The sequence below is a fragment of the Rhinoraja longicauda genome, chromosome 22 (genome assembly GCF_053455715.1).
Source record: "Rhinoraja longicauda isolate Sanriku21f chromosome 22, sRhiLon1.1, whole genome shotgun sequence".
Classification (NCBI taxonomy): Eukaryota; Metazoa; Chordata; class Chondrichthyes; order Rajiformes; family Arhynchobatidae; genus Rhinoraja; species Rhinoraja longicauda.
Window position 1 is genome coordinate 2,904,683 of NC_135974.1, and position 15,836 is coordinate 2,920,518.

At 45.7% G+C, this 15,836-nt stretch overlaps 1 protein-coding gene across 1 annotated transcript in view; it reads left to right on the top strand.

Annotated features, from left to right (window-relative positions):
• cdh22 (cadherin 22) overlaps positions 1-15,836 on the top strand; it is an 882,037-nt gene that overhangs the window by 547,919 nt on the left and 318,282 nt on the right. Inside the window, exon 6 of the mRNA XM_078418609.1 lies at positions 13,100-13,287. Coding sequence (XP_078274735.1) covers positions 13,100-13,287 — 188 coding nt within the window. The remainder of the gene's footprint in view (positions 1-13,099; positions 13,288-15,836) is intronic.

The window sequence follows — 15,836 nt, forward strand, 5'->3', positions numbered from 1 at the left end:
CCATTCCGGTCCTTCTCCCCATAACCTCTGGCACCCGTACTGATCAAGAATCCACCTATCCATCTCGAGCATTCATTGTATGCATAACCTCCTGTTATTCATTCGCTAGCAATTCTCCCCAGTCATGTACACATTAACACTCAAAACCACCATCCTCAACAATAGCTCAGCCATGATCGAATGGCAGAGTAGACTCGATGGGCCGAATGGCTTAATTCTACTCCCATCACTTATGACCTTAGAGATACTCAACAGGTAAGGCAGCATCTGTGGAGGGAATGAACAGACAACATTTCAGATCTGGTCCCAACATCAGAATGATTAGAGTAAGGGTCAGAATGCTAAAAAATAGGTGTGGCCAGGAAAAGCATTCAGATGTGAGGAGGGTCTCAACCCAAAATGTCACCTATTCCCTCTCTCCAGAGATGCTGCCTGACCCGCCGAGTTACTCCAGCTTTTTGTGTCTATCTTCGGTTTAAACCAGCGTCTGCAGTTCCTTCCCACACAAAAGCCTGGATAGATGCAGGTGCTGGTGGGTGAGTGAGGGGTGGTGAAAATACCACTGTCAAAGGCTGTAGGAGTAGAGAAGGTATCAAAACGGTGTCTGCAAAGGAGGAGAGGTGAAATGTAAAGCCGGAGGGAGATATATAACTGGAAGGGACAGGGTACTGGTGAAAAGGGGGGGAATTAGAGGGAAGTCGGGAACTTGGGGATGAGTGATGAATGTGCAAAGGAGAAGAGACGAGAAGAGCAGGTTGATGGGGGAATGGGAAAACTGTGGGCGCTGCCTGGTGGGGGGTGAGGTAGGGGGATGTTACTTGAAATTGGAGAATTCAATGCTCATATGGTTGGGTTTCAAGCTACAAATAATCACGCCGTGCTCTCGAAAGTAGACACAAAATGTAATCGAAGGCAGACACAAAATGCTGGAGTAAATCAACGGGTCATGCAGCATCTCAGGAGAGAAGGAATGGGTGACTTTTCGGGTCGAGACCCTTCTTCAGACTGAAGAAGGGTCTCGACCCGAAAAGTCACCCATTCCTTCTCTCTTGAGATGCTGACTGTCCCGCTGAGTTACTCCAGCATTTTGTGTCTGCCTTCGATTTAAACCAGCATCCGCAGTTTTTTTCCCTACACTCATTTGTAATCCTGATTTGAGCCTCAGCTCCTGGCCACACAATGATCCCTGATCACACCATTATTTGAAACTCTTATACACTTTGATATTCAATCCCATGAATCTCACATCTCTGTACATCCTGCACATTCTTACATCTTTATAGATGCTTCCAAAAGTACAAACAAACAAGCTGACAACTCCATTACTGTGAACACTACAAACTATATTTCTAGACACACAGTAAATCCTGATTCAAAACAGTCGATTAACTCCACATTTCATGAACCCATTTCTGCACCTCTAATTATCCCACTTCTATACACAAAAATTAGCTTCACTTCACATATCATTCAAACTAAAAAAACTCAAACGCCTACTGTGATAATCTAGGTCACATTGAATTATCTACAATGCACACTGCAGATATTGGACTATTCAGTCAGTTAATGCTGTAGTATACCCATCAAGGGAAAACATCAGTCTGAAGAAGGGTCTCGACCTGTCACGTCACCCATTCCTTCTCTCCAGAGATGCTGCCTGTCCCGCTGTGTTACTCCAGCATTTTGTATCTCCCATTAAGAGAAGTTGATTTAGCTATACTCTCTTGTATTTAAATTCTTACATTTTCTGGCTCACGTCTTTCCAGTGCACAGTACAATTTCCCACTGTACTTAGACTGTTCTTTCAGTTCTTGGACTGCTATCTACCTCTTTGGTGACCCTCGGACCATTCTCGATGGAACCTCAAATGCTTTACCTTGCACTAAACGTTATTCCCTTATCATGTATAAATGGCTCGATTGTAATCATGCATTGTCTTTCTGCTGACTGGTTAGCATGCAGTGAAAGCTTTTCACTGTACCTCAGTACACATGACAATAAACTAAACTAAACTGAACTAAACTAAACTAATTCATCCCGCCCTTTTTATTGACACAGCGCATGAAGTTGATCCCAGTGCAGTTCCACTGTGCTCACCATTCACCACTCCTTCCGGTCTGAGGAACCTCTGTTTACTTCTCCCCTTCCCTTTCCACCTCCTCATCGGCCTTTTGCTGCCTTCCCATGTGTGACAAGTCTTTGCATTTAACTAGTGATCAAATGTTTTCTGAAAACCTGTAATCAGCACTCACTCCCTTTCCTCAGATCTCTGCGAAGTTTCTCGTCTTTAATCTGCCTTTGGAGAGCCAAGGCTGATTAGTTTAGTTTAGTTTAGTTTAGTTTAGTTTAGTTTAGTTTAGAGATACAGTGCGGAACCAGGCCCTTCGGCCCATCGAGTCCGCAATGACCAGCGATCCTCGCACATCCGCACCACCCCACACGAGGGACAATTCTTTTGACATTTACACCGCCAATTAACCTACAAACTCTAAGGTATTTATTCACAAAATGCTGGAGTAACTCAGCAGGTCAGGCAGCATCTCGGGAGGGAAGGAATGGGTGACGTTTCGGGTCGAGACCCGAAATGTCACCCATTCCTTCTCTCCCGAGATGCTGCCTGACCTGCTGAGTTACTCCAGCATTTTGTGAATAAATACTTTCGATTTGTACCGGCACCTGCAGTTATTTTCTTATATCTTTTAACCTACAAACTCTTCCTGACTGACTCTTCCAGCTCCAATGAGATCTTTCTGAACTTGACCACAATTCCTCCTCCATCTGTAAATTCTGAATTCTGCTGCTTTGTATGAAAACACGTTTCTTATTCTGTATACATTAATTTGGGGTTTATTAGGAGAAAGAAAAGGGATTAGAGAGAATGTGTATCTGAAGCTGGGGTCTGGCCAGCCATGGTCTTATTTGAATAACGCAATAGGATTGAGAGGGTGATTAGTCTCCCCTGCTCTTTCTAAGGGATGCCTTGGTGCTTGCTACAATGCCCCACTTCATCCAATTGACTGTTCCTCTGGTGACTAGAGTGATTGCAACTGAATTGCACAGCATAATTCTGTTCCTTATGCTTCCACATTTTCCAATAATGCTCAATGTACATGATCAATGACAGTAAAAATGAAAAAAAAATTGTTTTGCTTTGAACAGTGCAGAAACGTCGACCCATTTTGGTTGGGATCAATAAACTCACAAACTGAGGATTGTTCCTGTGAGTCCCCAGGTTTATAGATTCAGTGCAAGGCAAAGAAATGACTCTCTGAGAGCAGTGAGTTTGCTCTCAGTGAAAGGGCCATAACCAAGTAAATGTATCTTCACAGATTCACCATCAATTAAGAGGCATCAGCATGACCATATTCCTATTAGCATGTTTTTAATCTAACAAAATCAGAATCCAGTGTCATCGAGGTGTCTGTTGATGATGAATAATGCCAGTAATAGACGGGCTTGCTGTTCGCTGCGATGTTGAACGAGGGTGCTGTGTAAATGCAGACATGAGAGCAAACATAAATTCCATGATTAGAATGTGTAGCAGTCAATTTACCCGACCAAAACCCAGGATTAAAAGTCATAATCAGTCACAAAGATTAATATTGACCTCATTAGTCCATTGTTGCTGAGTGCAGTCCTGAGCGATGGAATCCTGGAACTGGGCTCATGATTAGACGCCATCCGTTAAACGCTGTCTCAGTGTTTAATCTTAGCTCAGAATCCCACAGTAGTCTCCATCACTACTGACGAGGTCAAGCAATCACTGGATCTTTGAATAGACCGATTGACTCACCAAACCTGTCCCAAACCTGTCCCAAAACCAAGGCAAGATCTTGATCATTATTTTGTCAACTCATCGCCAATGGCATTTACGGGGATGTTGCCGGGAGTCGAGGGCCTGAGCTATTGGGAGAGGTTGAGCAGACCAGGGCTTTATTCCTTCGACTGCAGTGGTAGGGAGATTATTGGAGAGAATTCTTCGAGATCGGATTTGCTCCCATTTGGAAGAGGATGGGCTAATTAGGGATAGCCAGCACGGCTATGTGCATAGATGGGTTAGTGAGTAAAGTTGATGATAATACCAAAACTGGAGGAGTTGCAGTCAGTGAGGAATGCTGTCCGAAGATACAATGGGATATACAGTAGCTCATCTGCAGCAGTTGGCGGTGAAAATGGGAGTAAGAGGGAGAGATCAGTCATGAATTAAAGTGTGAGGTGATGCACTTTGAATGGAAGGGGAGAGTATGCAGTTAATGGCAAGACCCTTAACGGCATTGATGTGCAGAGGGATCTTGGAGTTCAAGTTCATCGTTCACTGAAGGTGGCAGCACAAGTAGATGGGATGGTATGGAAGGCATATTGTATGCTTGCCTTCATTGCTTGGAGCATTGAATATAAGAGTCAGGAAGTCACGACGCCGCTCTTAGATTTAGATTTAGAGATACTGCGCGGAAACAGGCCCTTCGGCCCACCGAGTCCGCGCCGCCCAGCGATCCCCGCACATTAATACTATCCTACACACACTAGGGACAATTTTTACATTTATCCAGTCAATTAACCTACATACCTGCACGTCTTTGGAGTGTGGGAGGAAACCGAAGATCTCGGAGAAACCCCACGCAGGTCACGGGGAGAACGTACAAACTCCGTACAGACGGCGCCCGTAGTCAGGATCGAACCTGAGTCTCCGGCGCTGCATTCGCTGTAAGGCAGCAACTCTACCGCTGCGCCACCGTGCCGCTCTATAGGACTTCGGTTAGACGACATTTGAAGTATCGTGTACATTCCTACTCACCCCATTGCAGGAAAGATGTGGAGGCTTGGGAGCAGGTTTGCCAGAAAGCTGCTTGGAATAGAGTGTCTCAGCTACAGCAAGAGGTTGGACAGACAGATTATTTTCTCGGGTTGAGGGGAGACTTTATAGAAGTACATAAAATTATCTTCTTCTTTCGTGTCCGTCACAGTCATCGTCCGTCCTGAAGAGGGCGCAAGCTTCCGGCGACAATCAGTGGGAGCCATCACTTGTACAATAGACGATGGTGGGAGCAGAATTAGCTCAGGACACTTCCATTATCCATCCCCGCGACATGGACACTTCTGTGATGGGGCCTATAAAATGATGAGAGGCACAGATAGAATATCCAGTCAGGACATTTTTCCCAGGGTGAAAATATACAACAATAGAGGGCAGATCTATAAGGTGAGAGGGGGAATGTTTAACGGATATGTATAAGAAAATAACTGCAGTTGCTGGTACAAATCGTAGGTATTTATTCAGAAAATGCTGGAGTAACTCAGCAGGTCAGGCAGCATCTCGGGAGAGAAGGAATGGGTGACTTTTCGGGTCGAGACCCTTCTTCAGACTGATGTCAGGGGGGCGGGACAAAGGTAGGATATAGGTGGAGACAGGAAGATAGAGGGAGATCTGGGAAGGAGGAGGGGAAGGGAGGGACAGAGGAACTATCTAAAGTTGGAGAAGTCGATGTTCATACCACTGGGCTGCAAACTGCCCAGGCGAAATATGAGGTGCTGTTCCTACAATTTCCGGTGGTTATACCACTGGGCTGCAAACAGTGGAAGGTGGCAGCACACCGGAAATTGGACTGAATGGTCTAATTCGACTCCTATAACTTGTGAACTTGTGAATAAGCAATAAGCAAATATACGCATTCGGTGCATACCACATTCTCAAAGAACATGGTTTTACATGTTTTCACCTGATCTTTTGGCATTCATCGTTCATCCCGAGTCATTCTTGGTCCTGTCTATTGCCAAGGGAGGGCTAGCAGGTTAAAGGAATTTGAAATCATTGATGATAGAATCGAGGAGAACGAATCATTACTGTGATGTTCTGCTGATGAAGATATTGCAGGATATTTATCAAACAATTTCACCCACAACTACAGTCTCCATGGTGCCAAAAGCTGCACCAGCTACATGTTTTTCTCCACAGCAAGACGTGTTTAGTGATACAGTGCGCACAATGTAAGAAGCAAAATAAATCGTTGATTAAATTTATGCACATCTGAGATAACACTGCAAAAAGTGTTTGTCCTGATCTTCAGCAGAAAATGAGAATTATTGACGGGCACACATTCAAGCAACTCTGTCAAACCATTGCCTTATTACAATCATTGGCGCTTGAAGAGCATCAGAGATGAAAATAAATAAATCAGGACAGAAGTAGTCAGCGGAGAAAAATTGGCAATAGCCAATTGATCAATCATCATATCGAAGGTGTTTATTTTCACAAAATGCTGGAGTAACTCAGCAGGTCAGGCAGCATCTCAGGAGGGAAGGAATGGGTGACGTTTCGGGTCGAGACCCTTCTTCAGACTGATGTCAGGGGGGCGCGACAAAGAAAGGATATAGGTGGAGACAGGAAGATAGAGGGAGAACTGGGAAGGGGGAGGGGAAGAGAGGGACAGAGGAACTATCTAAAGTTGGAGAAGTCGATGTTCATACCGCTGGGCTGCAAGCTGCCCAAGCGAAATATGAGGTGTTGTTCCTCCAATTTCCGGTGGGCCTCACTATGGCACTGGAGGAGGCCCATGACAGAAAGATCAGACTGGGAGGGGGAGTTGAAGTGCTCAGCCACCGGGAGATCGGGTTGGTTAAGGCAGACTGAGCGAAGGTGTTGAGCGAAACGATCGCTGAGCCTGTGTTTGGTCTCGCCGATGTAAATAAGTTGACATCTAGAGCAGTGGATACAATCGATGAGGTTGGAGGAGGTGCAGGTGAACCTCTTTCCCACCAGGAAAGACTGTTTGGGTCCTTGGATGGAGTTGAGGGGGGAGTTAAAGGGACAGGTGTTGCATCTCCTGTGGTTGCAGGGGAAAGTGCCCGGGGAGGGGGTGGTTTGGGTGGGAAGGGACGAGTGGACCAGGAAGTTACGGAGGGAGCGGACTCTGCGGAACGCAGAAAGCGGAGGGGATGGGAAGATATGGCCAGTGGTGGGGTCCCGTTGTAGGTGACGGTTCACAAAATGCTGGAGTAACTCAGCAGGTCAGGCAGCATCTCAGGAGAGAAGGAATGGGTGACGTTTCGGTTCGAGACCCTTCTTCAGACTGATGATCATATTGGTATCTTTAGTGGGACAGCAACTCCCTCCAAGCAGAGTGGCTTTCCGAGAGGAAACACTGCAGAGTTGAATGGAAAACATCACTAAAGGGATGTAATGCTGAGGCTCGACAAGGCGCTGGTCAGGCAGCGTTTGGTATATCGTGAGGAATTTTGGGCCCCACATCTGAGGAAGGATGTGCTGGCTCTGGAGAGGGTCCAGAGGAGTTTTACAACAATGGTTCCAGGAATGTACAACAATGACCCCAGGAATGAGTAGGTTAACCTATGATGAGCGTTTGCCGGCACTGGGCCTGTGCTCGCTGGAGTTGAGAAGAATGGGCGGGGTCCTTATTGAAACTTACCGAATAGTGAAAGGCCTGGACAAAGTGGATGTGGAGAGGATGTTTCCACTAGTGGGATAGTCTAGGACCAGCGGTCACAACCTCAGAATTAAAGGACGTTCTTTTAGGAAAGAGACGAGGAGGGATTTCTTTAGTCAGACGGTGGTGAATCTATGGAATTCTTTGCCAAAAAAGGCTGTGGAGGCCAATTCAATGGATATATTTAAGGCAGAGAGAGATAGATTCTTGATTCTTACGAGTGTCTGAGGTTATGGGGAGAAGGCAGGAGAATGGGGTTAGGAAGGAGAGATAGATCAGCCAAGATTGAATGGCGGAGTAAACTTGATGGGCCGAATGGCCTAATTCTGCTCCTATTACTTATGATCTTAAGATCTTACAGAATGGGCGAAGTTTGTTATTCAATAAATCTAAGGCACACCTCATCAAGATTTGTAATGAGTGTTAAAGCTAATGCAGAGTTTCACACAATTCTGAAGATCCTTACTGTACATTTCTTATACTCATCAGACCACACAGCCACATGTATTATTTAGCAATTACAACCAATTAATCCATGCTCTGGCTGAAGGTAGACACAAAATGCTGGAGTAACTCAGCGGGTATGGTTGTCCTGGCTGATACAGATATATCTATAAACACAATATATATATACAGTATAAGAAAATAACTGCAGATGCTGGTACAAATCGAAGGTATTTATTCACAAAATGCTGGAGTAACTCAGCAGGTCAGGCAGCATCTCAGGAGAGAAGGAATGGGTGACATTTCGGGTCGAGACCCTTCTTCAGACTGAAGAAAGGTCTCGACCTGAAACGTCACCCATTCCTTCTCTCCCGAGATGCTGCCTGACGTACTGAGTTACTCCAGCATTTTGTCTATAAACACAATAGGTGAGTGAACATTGAAATATTCACTGTCGTAGTTCGCTAACTCAGCAAGGAAACATGATGGTATTTCCCAACTGCCATGGGCGCCACAATGGCGCAGCGATAGAGTTGCTATCTTGCAGCGCCAGAGACCCGGGTACAATCCTGACTACGGGGGGTGGTCTGTAAGGAGTTTGTACGTTCTCCCCGTGAACCGCGAGGGTTTTCTCCAGGATCTCCGGTTTCCTCTCACACTCCAAAGACCTACAGGTATGCAGGTCAATTGACTGGGTATAATTGAAAATTGTCCCTTGTGTGTGTGTAGGACAGTGTAAGTGTGCGGGGATCGCTGGCTGGCACAGAATCGGTGGGCCGAAGGGCCTGTTTTCGCGCTGTATCTCTAAACTAAACAACACCACAAGGCAAGCAGATCTGGGATTTTTATTTTAAATTACAGAGAACATTAAAATTCAAGAGGTCTAATATGATATTTGCCATAATGTCAGATGGCTGTGAGCGTTTCAGAGTTTGATTCGGTTATCAGCTCTTCATATTATGGAGATCAGAAATATAATGTAGACAGCCAGCTACACTAGTCACAAAAATCCAAAAGCCGTAATGAAGGAAGGTGTATTACTGTTTGTGCCAAATTCAATTGTAAAGCAGAAAAGGAATGGAAAAAAACCCAGTCTTGTGCTATCACACATTACTGCAAAATCTGGCCACGTTTGTGATAAACTTGTGATTGGACTTAATTCAGATCTTTACTTTTACCTGTAAGGTAATTACATCATCGGCATCCTGCAGCCACCTGTGGAACATTTACCAGAGACATCTCTGGTATGTTCATCGAGGGCTCAGGAAAAGACATTGTTAAAGGAATAGATACGGTGTGGGGCAATAGATCATATAATTTAGTTTAGTTTAGTTTGGAGATACTGCACAGAAACAGACCCTTCAGTTCACCGACTCAGGACTGACCAGCGATCCCCGCACATTAACACAACCCTACACACACCAGGGACAATTTTACATTTACACCAATCCAATTAACCTACAAACCTGTACATCTTAGGAGTTTGGGAGAAAACCAAAGATCTTGGAGAAAAACCACGTAGGTCACAGGGAGAACGTGCAAACTCCGTACAAAACAAGCACCGGTAGTGAGGATTGAACCCGGGTCTCTGGCGCTGTAAGGCAGTAGCTCTACCGCTGCACCACTGTGCCACCCTCTGTGTTAACCGCAAAGTTAACAGATGCCTCAGTTTGCCAGCAATGTCAGATCAACACGATCTGGTACAAATGATTGAAATGAAAACATAACTGCTGGAGATATTCAGCAGGGCAGGCAGCATTTGTGAAGAAGAAAACAAAAACTAAAACCCTTCATCAGAATTAGAAAAACTAGAAACAAGCACAGTTTAAGAATTCATATTTCCTCATGACCTTCATCCTATTGAGCCAGTGTTGCCACTCAGAAGAATCCCATCCCACCCCCACCCCCCCCCCCCCCCCCCCAGCTTTTTCCCTGCAATGTATTATTTTCCGCATAAATTCTCCCCGATTCTCATGCCATCAGCATAACATATGGGCAATTTATGGTGGCCAATTAACCTGCCAGCCAGTATGCGTTTAGGATATAGGAGGAAACCAGAGCACCTGGAGAAAACACACTCAGTCACAGGGAGAACTTCTAAACTCCACGGACAGACAGTACTAGAGGTTAGGATTTAACTCGGTACACTGGAGCAGGAAAGCCAGCAGTGAGTTTAGTTTAGAGATACAGCGCGTGAACAGGCCCTTCGGCCCACCAAGTCCGCACCGACCAGCGATCCCCGCACATTAACACTCTCCTACACACAGTATGCACAATTTTTACACTTACACCAAGCCAATTAACCTACAAACCTGTGCGCCTTGGGAGTGTGGGGGGAAACCGAAGATCTTGGGTAAAACCCACGCAGGTCACAGGGAGAACGTACAAACTCCGTACAGACAGCACCCGTGGTCAGGATCGAACCCGGGTCTCTGGCGCTGCAAGCGCTGTAAGGCAGCAACTCCACCGCTGCGCCACCGTGCCGCTCAGTTGGAGGGATATCCAAATTAGCCGGAGCATCATAAGTTGTGTTGCTGTTGTTTTTGCAGATCTGCACAGGGGATCGTTAGCTTGCAGCCATCAATATCTTTAGTAGATTTCTCGTTCTCAAAATTGTCAGTTCTGCAGCTATGATAGCTAACACCTGAAGCTTGATTATGGTTTTGTTCTATTTGGCTGCTCTCCAAACCGCAAAGAGAGATAAGGGCCTGCTGTTCAACAGTGATCATTTCAGGAGGTTTGCACCACTGTTTCACGCATTGAACAATGTAACCCCTCAGCTCACATGACATTGGTGGAGTAGGGACATTTATAGAAATGATAAAGAAACTCATCATTACTGCTGATGTCGAGGAAAAGTCGTGAAAGAAAAAAAATGTTGTTGATTTTATTCAAGGCGCTACAGAACATGGCCACATTCGGTAATATACAATAGACAATAGACAATAGGTGCAGGAGGAGGCCATTCGGCCCTTCAAGCCATCACCGCCATTCAATGTGATCATGGCTGATCATTCTCAATCAGTACCCCGTTCCTGCCTTCTCCCCATACCCCCTGACTCCGCTATCCTTAAGAGCTCTATCTAGCTCTCTCTTCTCATTTGGCAGGAGAACCATCACAACCTACAATAGACACAAAAAGCTGGAGTAACTCAGCGGGTCAGACAGCATCTCTGGAGAAAAGGAACAGGTGATGTTTCGGGTCAAGACCCTCCTTCAAACGCGACCCGAAATGTCACCTATTCCTTTTCCCCAGAGATGCTGCCTGTCCCGTTGAGTTACTCCAGCCTTTTGTGTCTATCTTTGGTTTAAACCAGCGTCTGCTGTTCCTTCCTGTCACACTCTACACCCGGCCTTTCACAACCTGTGTGTGTGCACACTGTCCATAGACTCCTCTTGAAATTGGTGACCAACATTTCCATGGAAGTGATAAAAGCAAGAAGAGCACAATGAAAGTTAAAACAGGAAATAAAGTTCAGGTCTGTGCAGCCCTGGGTTCCAGTCCTTAATAAACCTGACAGCCATGTAGGCAAGGAGACAGCGCCGTGTGACATTCCACTGTCCGCACTGACTGCTCTGAGTTGCTCCATGATCGCTGCATTGCCTGGATCGCTGGTGCCGGCCAAATTATTTCATCCTTCGTAGACACACAATGCTGGAGTAACTCAGCGGGTCAGGCAGCATCTCGGGAGAGAAGGAATGGGTGACGTTTCGGGTCGAGACCCTTCTTCAGGCTGAATCTTCTTCACCATCGGTCTGAAGAAGGGTCTTGACCCAAAAAGTCACCCATTCCTTTTCTGCCGAGATGCTGCCTGACCCGCTGAGTTACTCCAGCATTTTGCGTCTACCTTCGATTTAAACCAGCATCTGCAGTTCCTTTCTACACTTATTTCATCTGTCAATGTGTTCAAAAGAGCATTCATTATCAGGGAATTCAGATTCCAAGGTTTGGGTCTGAAAGTCATAAGGTCATAAGTGATAGGAGCAGAATGAAGCCATTCGGCCCATCACGGCTGATCTATCTCTCCCTCCTAACCCCATTCTCCTGCCTTCTCCCCATAACCCTTGACACCCGTAGTAATCAAAAATGGTACTTCTTCAGACGCAATTTACAGCGGTCAATTAGTGTCTGCAGCTGCATGTCCTTGGGTTGAGAGAGAAAACCTGAGTATTTGGAGGAAACTCGCGGTAACACAGGAAGAAGTGATACCCCACACAGAGGGGACAGAACTCAGGGGTCTGACACATTGATCAAGTTTCCAATGCATCCAAGGTTTAGGGCACCTGCTCTGATATTCCCACTGGTGACGCAGTGTCGATTATTGTCCAACATTTGCAATGCACCTAGGATGAAGATGTTACATTAAAGCTGTGACATTAATGCAAGTTGATGTTAATGTACTTTGAGAAATGCTGAAGAACATTTGGGCAGCACGGTGGTGCTACTGCCTTACAGCGCCGGAGACCCGGGTTCGATCTTGACTATGGGTGCTTGTCTGTACGGCGATTGTACGTTCTCCCCGTGACCTACGTGGGTTTTCTCCGAGATCTTATCGAAACGTATAAGATTATTAAGGGGTTGGACACGTTAGAGGCAGGAAACATGTTCCTAATGTTGGGGGAGTCCAGAACAAGGGGCAACAGTTTAAGAATAAGGGGTAGGCTCATTTAGAACGGAGATGAGGAAAAACTTTTTCAGTCAGAGGGTTGCGAATCTGTGGAATTCTCTGCCTCAGAAGGCAGTGGAGGCCAATTCTCTGAATGCATTCAAGAGAGAGCTAGATAGAGCTCTGAAAGATAGCGGAGTCAGGGGGTATGGGGAGAAGGCAGGAACGGGGTACTGATTGAGAATGATCAGCCATGATCATATTGAATGGCGGTGCTGGCTCGAAGGGCCGAATGGCCTACTCCATGACAATTGTCTATTGTCTATTTATCTCCGGTTTCCTCCCGCGCTCCAAAGATGTACAGGGTTGTAGGTTAATTGGCTTGGTGTAATTTTAAAATTGTCTCTAATGTGTGTAGGATAGTGTTAATGTGCGGGTATCGCTGGTCGGCATGGGTCCGGTGGGCCGAAGGGCCTGTTTCCGCGCTGTATCTCTAAACTGAACTAAACTAAACATGCCATGTACCAGGCATTTAGTTAAGAGAGTATGAGTGGAAGGTGTAGAGCCATGGATGAATTGTGAGCCATGTTCTGCTGTCTTTTACAGAGTTGTACCAGCTAAGCATGCTCGAGTCGGCAGCCATTGGAACAACGGTGGGCAGGGTGAAGGCCGAGGATGTTGACCTGGGCCAAAACTCTGAGATGGTCTACACTCTCAAGGAAGAGGACAGCTCTGACAGATTCAGCGTCGTCACAGACCCAGAGGCACAGGAAGGGATTATCATTCTCAAAAAGGTGAGTGTTGACTGGATGGAACCTCCAACCCAAGGACTACACTGAGCTTGCTTTACCTGGAGACTGGGAAGTAAGATGTTACAGCAGGTTGTCCATTACTTCTGCGGGCTATAAATGATTCTGTGTTAATTCTGTGTTCAAAGTTATAGTCATAGTGTGGTCCCTTGGGCCCAACTTGCCCACACCAGCTGACATGTCCCAGCTACACCAGTCCCACCTGCCTGTGTTTTGGTCTATATCCCTCCAGACCGGTCGTATCCATGTACCTGTCTAGCTGTTTCTTAAATATTTCTTGCCACGTAAGTTCTCTTTCAATTTCATTGATGTTGGGCCCAGCAGCCAGCCCTGAGGCACACCACTAGTCACAGGCCTCCTGTCCAACAAGCAACCTACCGCCATTAAATGTTCTATTTGCAAAGTTACCATGAAAGTATCATTGTGGTTAAATTACTTGACTTGTGTCCAGACAACTGAGATTATTGATTTGGAAATATGAGCTCAAAGCCAGCCATGATGACTGGAAAATCTAAAGACAAGTGATCAAATAATACTGGAATAAAAAACGATGGCATCTTAACGGTAACAAATAAACAATTGGACTATCATTAAAGAGCAGGCATAAATTTGTCACCCATATCCAGTTTGGCTGATGTAACTCCTGAGCAATCAACACGGTTAATTCTAATGTGTCGGAAGGAACTCCAGATGCTGGTCTACTCTTTGATTTAAAGCAGCATCTGCAGTTCCTTCGCACCGAATCCGCGCCGACCAGCAATCCCCGCACGTTAACTCAATCCTACACACACTGGGGACAATTTACACTTATTCCAAGCCAATTAACCTACAAACCCGCGCGTCTTTGGAGTGTGGGAGGAAAAAGAAGATCTTGGAGAAAACCCACGCAGGTCACGGGGAGAACGTACAAACTCCGTACAGACGGCGCCCGTAGTCGGGATGGAACCCGGGTCTCAGGTGCTGCAAGCGCTGTAAGGCAGCAACTCTACCGCTGCGCCACCTCTGGCCCAATGTGGAATCATATCATTGTTTCAACATAAGATACGACCAGTTGCCCACTAGATGCATGGAATTGAGATAATAGATTATACGGATATAAAATACTGGCCTACGTTTAGCCGGCTTATGCTCTTCTCGAATAAAAATACCACATTTGTTGGTTTTCAGGTCATCTAGCACCTAAAGATTGGCCAGTTAAGATTGAGAAATCTGCCAGGGCTCCAGCAATCTTCTCCCTTGCCTCACAGAGCAGTTTTGGATAGATCTCATTGCACCCTGTGGATTTATCCACCTTTAAGGTCGCTAAGACGTTGAAAACCTCCTCCTTTGTAATTATAACATCACCATCTCACCTAAAATTTCCAACATATGCTAAAGTACACTCAGTACTGACAATGAAGATTTACAATGAAAACCGTACTTGCATCAGCATTACATGCAAATATACTCAAACGAACGGCGAAAGGCATAAATTACACATAACTTACGCATAAATTCTGCAAATTAACAGACATTAGTGCAAAGCACAATCTTTAATAAAGACGAGCTTGTGGCAGTTCAAGAGATGGTCCATAGTGTTAGTGTTGGTGTTAGCTAGGATTAGTGTCGTGTGGATTGTTTCAAGAAACTGATGTTTGTAGGAAAGTAACTGTTCCCATACCTTGGGTATGTGACGTCTGGCCCAACCTGAGCAATGGGAAGAGGGCATGGGCCCAATGGTGATGATCCTTGATGATGGAAGTCTCTGAGACAGTGCCTCATCTAGATGCTCTCTCCTTCGTGAATACAGATGAAAATTATTCATTTAAAGACTCGCCCACATCCTCCAGCTTCATGCAGAGATTGCCTCTCTGGTCCCTAATGGGTCCGACCCTTTCCATGTTTACTATCTTGATCTTCATACATTTTTTAAAAAGGCCTTGGGATTTTCCTTAATCTTATCTGTCAGTAATAATTTGCGTGTGCTTTACTAATTAATTTTTTTAGCACCTCCCTTCTCTCTCGATGGTCTTGAAGAGCCTTCTCTGTGCTCAGTGCTTCATTACGATCATGCACTCCTTGCCTTATCAAGCCCTAGATATCGCTTGACATTAGGGTTACTGGACGTAGTCCTACCCTTCACCTTTGCAGGAATACTAGACCAAGTGGACCCATTGGGCCCAAACCTTTACTGCATTGGTGCAACACCCTCTCCTCCCCCCTCCCCCCCTTCCCCCCCTTCCCCCCCTTCCACCCCCCTTCCCCCCCTTCCCCCCCCTCCCCCCCCCATCTCCCCCCCCTCTCCCCCCCCCCCCCCCCCCCCTCTAAAATTGTCGCTCTATCATGTACCGTTTGACTGTAGTTCAGGAACAAACAAACAAACAAACGACAGTGCTAGTATATAGATGTTGTTCCTGAATTCTCGTGACTTCATCGTTAAAATATTCCCACTTCCCAAATAAGGATTCTTCTGTGAGAATTATATGTAATCTTTGGTAATCTTATCAGTTTTTATACTTAAAATATTTTCCCCTTGTTTAGAATGAAGCACAATG